Source organism: Trichoderma gamsii (assembly GCF_001481775.2).
Source record: "Trichoderma gamsii strain T6085 chromosome Unknown Scaffold_4.2, whole genome shotgun sequence".
NCBI lineage: Eukaryota > Fungi > Ascomycota > Sordariomycetes > Hypocreales > Hypocreaceae > Trichoderma > Trichoderma gamsii.
This window is the reverse complement of record NW_020171341.1, coordinates 284,942-294,201: the sequence shown is the minus strand read 5'-3', so window position 1 is coordinate 294,201 and position 9,260 is coordinate 284,942. Positions and strand designations below refer to the sequence as shown.

The following is a 9,260-nucleotide window of genomic DNA, read 5'->3' as shown; positions in this document are numbered from 1 at the left end:
GCTTGTTTTGTGCCTGCGGATCCGTCCGAGGAGAAGGAAAAATCGGCTCTCTCGTCTATTTGTTATTCTTCACATCCTCTTCTCAGAGTCTTTGTCATCAGGATCATCGCGAGTCATTACTAGTGCCGTCAACGACATACTTCTTCCTCATTTAATTGCTCTTCGGAGCATCCTGCCTTTAGACCTCTCATCATCTCACTCAGTCGCTTGCGCCATGGGTCTCTTGTACGTCGCACCGAAGCATGTCTGGAGAGTACTACTTGGCTAATCAAAAGAATTCATGAGCAAACAGAGCACTGGGAACGGCATTGGAGTGGCCAGAGGCCAAGCTACGCGCAAACCAAGTGAGAGAATGGGGCATCAAGGTTTGTTGCCATTGCTTTGCTCTTTCTGGCCCGGTTGAGCGGACGCTGACGTGATGATAGCAACTATTGGAGATCTGGAATAAAGCCAAGGGCAAAGAACGAGATGCTCTGCTATGGGGCGATGAGGTAAATCTCACTCACACCAGCTTACATGGCAGTTTGCTCTCATCTCAACTTACTAACAATGCTTTAGGTCGAGTATCTTGTTGTGACTTACGCAGAGGATGAGCCCAAGGTGCTCCTGTCTCTTCGCCAGGCTGAAATCCTCACAGCACTTGCAGCTGACAAGGAGCTTGCTGAAGCTGGCTGTGTACCTGCGCTTCAAGACGAGAAGCCTCCTGGGAAGCCAAGGTAAGCTATAATGCTATCAGTCTCACTCAGCTTCCGAGCAGTCATCTAACTGGCTATTGTAGCAAATCCTCCAAGACGTTGCCCGTCTTTCATCCAGAGTTTGGCCGCTTCATGTTGGAGGCCACACCTGGAAAGCCATGGGGTATTGGGCTGAAGGAACTCTTGGATGTTGAGCCAGACATGAAGCTCCGCCGAAAGATTGCCAAGGAGCACATGTTACCCACCGAGTTCCCCATTACACTCACTACTTTCCCCCAGATTGGCGTTCCAGGCCAATTCACCTACCCATTCTACCCTCCCTCTGGACCCAAGCTGCGGTCACAGTTTGTGCCAGACGAAATCGCCAATCCTCACATCCGTTTCCCTACCTTGGCGGCTAATATCCGTTCCCGAAGAACCCGCAAGGTACAAGTCAATGTGCCCATCTTCCACGACAAAAATACCCCCAACCCCTGGAAAGACCCTACCGTCAACTTCGACTTGCACAACTGGCCCGAGGACGATGACGTGCGCAACGGAGCCGCCCCGGACAACTTCATTCACATGGATGCAATGGCTTTTGGAATGGGAAGCTGCTGTCTTCAAATTACTTTCCAGGCTAAGAATATTGTCGAGGGCAGAGAGTTGTACGATCAGCTGAGCCCATTGGGCCCCATCATGTTGGCTTTGACTGCAGCAACTCCCATTTACAAGGGCTTCTTGGCTGGCACTGATGTGCGGTGGAATCAAATTAGTCGCTCCGTCGACTGCAGGACACCAGAGGAGCTTGGTGAAAAGGTGAACACTTTTTTCTCTCTCCTTCTTTCCCTTGCTTGGAAGCCAAAACTGACATCGTTGTGTAGCCCCTCAAGAATGACCGTTGGAGGATACCAAAATCGCGATATGCCTCAAACTCAACGTACATTTCTACAAGTCCACGACTACGACCAGAGTATCTCGATCCCGATCTGGTGATTGACCCTGAGATCAAGGCCCAGCTTATGGAAGGCGGCATGGATGACCGTCTAGCTACTCATTTTGCCCATCTGTTCATTCGAGATCCCATTGTCATTTTTGAGGAGGACCTCCAAGAGCTTGACTTGAAAAAAACTGACCATTTCGAAAACATCCAATCGACTAATTGGCAACACATGCGTTTCAAGCCCCCGCCAGCCGACAACAACATTGGATGGAGAGTCGAGTTTCGGTCCATGGAAATTCAAGTGACCGACTTCGAGAACGCCGCCTTCTCAGTCTTCATGGTTCTAGTCACAAGAGCTATCCTCTCCTTCGACCTCAACTTCTATATCCCTATCAAGAAGGTGGACGAGAACATGGAGCGAGCTCACGGCGTGGATGCTGTCCTCAAGGACAAGTTCTATTTCCGCAAGAGCCCCTTCCCACCCCGACCATCCCGCGCAAACACCGTCTTTGGCGATGATAGTCGACCAGGCTCCGCAATGCCCAGCCGGCCAGGGTCTCCCGGAGCTCTGCCTGTTGAAGAGGAATATGAGGAGATGACAATCAATGAGATTATCAACGGATCAGTCGACGGAGACTTCCCAGGACTGATCCCCATCGTGGAAAGCTACCTTGACAGCATCAACGTAGATGTCCAGACCCGGTGTGAGCTGTCAACTTATCTCTCTCTCATTAGCAAGCGAGCTAGCGGTGAGCTTGACACGGCCGCGCGATGGATTCGAAATTTTGTCGACGCTCACCCCCGCTACAACCATGATAGTGTTGTCGACGATGCCATTACCCACGATCTCATTGGAGCTGTTGTGGCCATTGGAGAACGGGAGAGCGCAGGCCATGGTTTCGGCGGATTAGATGTTCCTGGACTGCCCAAACTCCTCGGGAAGTTCAGAAACACCGGCCCTGAGGTGACAACGTCAGACAAGAGTGTTGGCTCGCGGAAGAGAAAGAGTGAATGGATAGAGGGAACGACTGCCGAAGTCGGAGCATGATGAGGCATTGAAGCCTGGAGTTTGGACATAGCCTGCCGAGAGCAGGCCATCTCATTGGATACCAAGCATAAAGCTGTTTTTTCTTATTTTCTTTCTTCTTTTTTTCCTTGACAAGAATAACAGAATCGACGCCATCAGTTGCTCGTGACGATTCTTTTCTTTTCTACATATAGGCGATGCATCTACAGCTAAGATTCCGACTACCTACGAATTTACAATGTTACAGTTGATTGAACATGAACATTCTTTCTTTTGATTCACCGGGACTGAGGATGGGAGGGCAGTTGGACGAGAATTCGATGGTATTGAGAGCTATGGCAATATGGTGTGATGCTGCGGAATGCATCAAAGCGCAAACTCAGAACGTTTTAACCATCAGTGAACTTGCAGAGCTTGCTGTTTATATATATATATATATATTTCTTTACTAAAAGAAGTCGGCTTCTACAAGCTACCTAATAGATTACATTGTGTATATATTTAACGTATTGCGTTGTACCTTTGCCGTTATTAGACTATTAAGCTTTGATGATTACGTTTGAAGTCATTCTCTCAAGAGACAGATTTAGACTTGTGTAAGAACAGTAGTCTTATACTGCTGTTAGGGCATTAATATATAGCATGATATAACTTCTTCCAAGAAGTTCTCGTAGCTTAACTTACTCATCGAAGACTACACTTTTTCATTGTTGATTAGCAAAACAGACGTCATCACACCAATATGACGGAGCTTATTATTTCAACTTCATCGAATGCAATGCTTGCTCTCTACGGTGACGATACAAATTATCCTCGTCGTAGGTTACCTAGAGGATGTGTTGGCGAGGCTCCCCCCTACGGGCGCAAAAGGGGGAATATTTTGTTTCTTCTCGCAGTAGATTCGCACATTTGACAATTGAAGATCAAATCTTTCAGCTGCACTGTCATTCTCTCCCTATTTCTCTTAAACATATCTCCATCCTCTACGTCGTTGTCTCTATTCATTCACTCGCGGCTTCATTATCTCAGCTATTTGATGATGACGGATCGTCTTATAAGCATATGCACCGTTTCCTGGTTAGGTGATATTAAGGAGTAATATATAGGTAACCAACAAGTCTCAGCAAGTAGTTGCCGGGTTAAAAGTTCACACCTGCTCATACTCTCACGATAGCAATGTCTCTTACACCCATTCAGGCTATTGCATCTCCCCAGCCATAATACTATAGTCACACACTTCCATCACGCTACGATCAGTTCTCATTTCTCAGTTCTCAGTTCATCTACAAGGAAAGACACACTACTTCCCGCAACCTCTTCGTAAGAAAAGGCCCCAAGAATAGAAAAAACCCACTACCAGTAACCGAAGTAATATGATCATCGGCTGTTTCTCAACTGAACACTCCAACGGTGACTGTCTCAGAAAAATTGCCGTATACAGCAAATGGACATTGCCGAAATGAAAAAAAAAGAGAAAAGTAAACACTACTACCCTTATACCGCTCTCTATCCCCCTGTTGATACTCATACCAACAACAGGCTGTGCGTATCCCTAAACCGTGAGATGTCTCACTTTGTTGCTCTTGTGAGGTGTGTCTTGGGAAGTTAACGCAGGTGACCTGTAATCAATATCATTATCTAAAAGCCCATAATAATAATAGAGACACTCGAGAGGGTGCGGGATCTGAGTTAGTACATACCAGTAGTGCCCATTCTCCCAAAACAGAGTTGAGATCAGATCTGCCTATACCAGCACTCTTTCCGCCGTGTCCTAAAATTCTTCTCGCCCAAAGGAAAGCGCTCCGTACATCCAATCAAATCAAGAATCAATTATTAGCCATAATAGTTTTCTAGCGTTGCGTCCTCATCTCCCTTTTCGCCCCATTAACATCAAATAACTAAAAGAGCTAAGCAAGGTGTAGTTCTAGAAAAAAAAAAAGGCACAGATCGGTTCGCGAACACGGCAAGTTAGCGCGATCAATAATCTTTAGAAGGAAAGAAAAAAACAAGAAAAATGATCAAAAACAATCACTACGTGTTAGCTTTCCCGTCAATCCAAATGTCCGATACCCGAGAGAGAGAGAAAAAATCACAAGACACGCCCCCCCGAAGATCGGGAGAGGCCAGTTTAGGGAGAGAGTTTAGATCTCCGGGGTTCCCGTTACCTTTGAGAAAAAACAAGCNNAAAATTTAAAAAGAAAAAAAAAAAAAAAAAAAAAAAAAAAAAAAAAACCCCACCTGTTTACTTTTCCCCCCAACCAAAATTCCCAAACCCCAGAGAAAAAAAAAAAAAAAAAAAACCCCCCCCCCCCCCCCCCCCCCCCGACACGATGTCTCCCTTGCCCTTAAGATGGGGCCATTTTTACCGTCGGATCCGAACAAACAAGACTAAAGTGACATATCGTTCAGCGGTAAAGGCCCCCCTTTTTGGAGTCTCAGCTAGAGACATCGCCGTCTAGACGGATCTTTTAGTGGAGAATGTTATTTTGTGTGTTTTTTCCTCCAATGTAGGTTGTCTCAAACCAAGGGCTGGAATGAGGGGCCCTCTCCCGTCTGGATGGTTAGGATAATGGGAATAATAGTCGGTCAAGAACAGGCCATTCCGAGAGGGCGTCTGCGTGTCTCGGGTAATCGTCTCATTCTGGGTATTCGTATGAATTCGTATAACCTCTTTTATTTGTTCTCTCTCAGCTTCTACTCTTGATTTCACCTAGCTTAGGTAGTTTTATTTGTCTTGTTTTGGCGTGGAGAAGAAGGAAAGTGTCAGCTGGGTACAGCTTGAGATAATTAGTGGAGAATGAAAAGAAGAAGAAGAATAAGAGAAACAGAAAAAGAAAGTGTCTTGTCAGGGGCATCGGATGTCTCTCACTGATGTCTCATTCTGCCGTGTGCGCCCGCGTGGCATTTGGGCACGCGATATAAAGGCAAAACACATGATTACGTACCAACATATCTGTGCTTTCACTCGATATCTTCTTTGTTTTCATTTTCTCAAATTCTGTATCAAAATCATTCCTCTACTCTAATTTCGGAAAGAATTAGATCAAGATACAATCTCAAAAAACACTCCGTTAGTGGGTATCGTCATAGTGACTGCTAGTCATAGGCTGGGTATAAACATGAGATGAGATACGGATCAGCACCCAACGAACGTTGCGACGACGTACTAGTAGATAGTCTAGTTTCTCCCCGGAACTTACCGCTCTTCTTGTCTCCTATATGCAGAGTACCCTGTCTGCATATCACGATTCCGCGCAGGCTAGTTAGTATTCTTCAACAAGGAGGCCAGGCGTCAGTTGCGGCTTTCAGTCGGCTTAGTTGAACTAGAGCACACTACCATCATAGTTTGCAGTACTAGTTAACAAAAAGGGGGGATACGAAAAGAGAAAAAGTATCTCGTACGATGGGAATATTGCACGGCTTAAACGGGGCGCTGCTTGGCGACTTGTGGAAACTTCAGTTACCGTGTTTGCTCTCAGTTATGGCGCACTCTACTTGTGCGTTTTGGGAAACAAGGCGTCTTCACACCGTAAGCACTCTCAAGACACTAGTAGATTCCGAGGGCGCCTACGGGACGGTAAGATGACCAGAAAGTACTGGATACCCAGCGATCTTGTTAGCCAAGATGCTAAGTGGGCGCGTGTACGTTGAGTTGCTGCTAGATACGGCGCGGGCTGAGATTGAAGTGGATGGAGCGTGCGTTTTGTCCATGACAGCCCAACTCCACATCACGCAAAAGGCGGAGTACCATACTCAGCCGGACAGACAGGGTAAAGGCATGAGAAAGGACCAGGTGAATAGCCCAATTTCAAAGGGGTGCAAGCTCGTGATCTAGAGCTGGTAGGCGATATATGCTGTCACCAAAGGAACTAATTCCGGTATATCGAGCAACAAGAATAAAAAACCACCAGATCTCACATCTAAACGCAATCTCGCTCTCTGATGGTCAAGATCGGGAAAAGGAAGGGGGGGTGAGAACATGGCCGCCGGGAGAGATCTCACGGCAGCAGCAGAGCTCCTGATCCTGATCCTGATCTTGATCTGATCTGGCGCACTGTAAGTTTAGGGGCGATCTGCGGTCGTCTATTGGTGGAGAAGGCACTCGCCGAGAGGGGAAAGGTGTGCGTCGTGTGCGTATCAAGATGGCGTGAGCCTATCCGGCGTGTGGACGGTGCTGTGGATGAGTGTTTTCACGAGAAGTAGCAAGTAGTGGTAGCACTACTGAATACCCTGTATGTACTATATGCTATTAGCAGTACCATCATTGCTCCGATTGCTCTCTCTGGTATATCCCAGAGCTGGATTAGACGCAACCGGCCCCTCTTTCTCTCTCCCTTGCCTGTGAAATGATGCCCGAGCGGAGAAATCTTTCCGGTTGCTCATTTTGGCTCAAGCGCCATGTCTTGGATCGCTTCAGCCGCACGGCCGGTGCCAAAGACGTCACCGCAAGGGAGAGGCAGCGGGGGCCACGTGCCGGCGTTGCTGTCAAAGGGGGAAGCCAGAAAAGGGAATGAGGACGGAATGTTGTGGTGACCGAGCTGCTAAACATAGCAGTGCCAGGGAAACACTCTGCCTTGCTGCAAGGTATAAGTGCAAGGTATAAGTGCAAGGTATCAAAAACATAAGCAGCGCAGCGCAGCTGGGTCTGTTTCCGGGCAGATCCGCCAGTCCACGGTGCGGCTGAAGGTGTTGGCGCCCATCGAACCCGAGAGGTTTGTTTCGGACGTGGCCCAGGCCGAGCCAGTAGCTGATCCCGCCGAAGCTCCATGGGGTCTGGCTGAGGGAAATCGGCGAAGTAGTGGGCTCCCCGTGTTAGTGTCGACTAGCTTTTGGCCCTTGTGTGCGCCTTGGATGCCCCAGATATACGTAGGAACATGGCACGATTTCTATCCTATCTGTCTGGGGTTGTTTGTCGTGGATACCTGCGCCTCGGCTGCTTTTGGTGTATAGGCGTATACTAGTATTTGTAAATTACTTGCCTGTAGATGCACTGACAGCTGTGAGCGTTGCCCGAGCCCACAGCATGTCTCTGCTGTCGTCAAAACTCCGAATCCCCTGTCCAGTAATCTGAGTCGATCTCACTTCCCATGTGCTCAAGCTCGACATCGGTGAACCCCTTCCCAGCAGGCGCGAAAGACGAGGTTTGACTCAGATGATGCCACCCCCAAATCTCAGAAGCGCCCGCAGGAACCAATGGAAAATGGGTTGAGACATTGCTGCAAGCACACGCCCCCGGGCCCCGAATTCCTGTCAATTTCGGGTCAGATGGAGCATCGGGTTCTATCCAAGGGAAGCGTTGATCTTTCTATCCTACTTTGCCCATGGCAGCGGTTTGGGTGTATGTAGTAGTTGACTAGGTACTGCTAGTAGTAATAGTAATAGTAATACTACCAGTGAATGTTACCCCGTAGTCGTGGTTGTGAGAGCAATTCTGTACTCTGTGTACTAGACTCTGTCCCCTGTACTCGGTAGCATTCAACACAACATGCGATGCTACATGAGCATGTGCTGGCCCTATGGACGGCACAGCAAACGGCCAAGTTCCGGGTTGCACCAACGACAATGCGTGGCCAGCTCCGCTTCTTCTCTGCGTTTATCCGCTGACCGGCCGTTTTATACGAGAAGTCGTCGATTTGCTCGCCGTGTATCTCGAGCACGAGCCGGCGCGTGTCAGTGACAGCCGCATCCGGCGCCAAGTCAGTATCCAGTCCCTTTTGCAGTTCCGTCACTCAAGGATGGAGTCACCACCACCATGACTGTCATATCTCAGATTCCTCCTCTTCTTCTTGTCCTTGAGATTTCTCGTTTTTTGGCATCAACCGAGTCCCTAATTTCTCCGAGACGGAGCAAGGGTGACGATCCTCTTTGCCTTCCCTTCCCTCTACTGTTTGCTTTTTCCTACACCGGCTGCACGATGGTGGGGAGGGCCGCCACGAAGGGCTGAGGAGGGGGGCTGAGACTTTTCCAGGCCCGCGTGGCTGGCAACGGACTCACATGGTTAATTGCAAGGAGGCCATTCCCGGTTTTGGAGGGGCCAAGATTGGTTGCGGCACTTGCGGCATGTTCAAAGTGGCTTGACGGTTGAAGTCTCATTGCCTCGACCCGACAAGGTTGGAGATTGGATTGGCCTGGATTGCATGGTTCGATCTATTCTAGACAAGGAAGACAGTACGAGTTCTAGACCAAGTACTTGTAGTCTGCAGATGCATGGATGCCTGAGCGTGTTTGATACATTGCCTTGTCTGGGCATGGATAGCATCGTGATACTATCTGCCCGTCTCCTCTGTGTCTGTTCTGTCCACTGCCGCCTACTGACATAAGCTACTGCCACCGGAACACTCACACGTAACTCGCTGGTTAAAGAGCTTAGATTACCTGCTTGTACCTAATCTACGGCTCCAGTCACTAGAGAGCTGCTAACACGATGGAACTAGCAGCTCAGTTCGATAGTCGATGAAGCGAGTGGCGGAGGAGTGGATCGTTCCCAATCGTAAAATGATCTGGAATAGAGGAGGGCCCTTTACTGGGACCCAGCACGACGGGGGTGTACCAATCACCTGGGAGACCCAGCAGCAGCTGGCTTTGCAGATTAGCTTTCAGGGCCAGGAGGGTCTAA

At 48.5% G+C, this 9,260-nt stretch overlaps 1 protein-coding gene across 1 annotated transcript; it reads left to right on the top strand.

Annotated features, from left to right (window-relative positions):
- Positions 1-214: 214 nt before the first annotated feature.
- TGAM01_v201561 (glutamate-cysteine ligase) lies at positions 215-2,665 on the top strand (the record flags this gene model as incomplete). Its single annotated transcript, XM_018806350.1, has 6 exons — positions 215-225; positions 293-365; positions 426-491; positions 559-716; positions 779-1,493; positions 1,559-2,665. The coding sequence occupies 6 exons, from the start codon at positions 215-217 to the stop codon at positions 2,663-2,665; spliced, it is 2,130 nt and encodes a 709-aa protein (XP_018660381.1).
- Between the last annotated feature and the right edge of the window lie 6,595 nt (positions 2,666-9,260).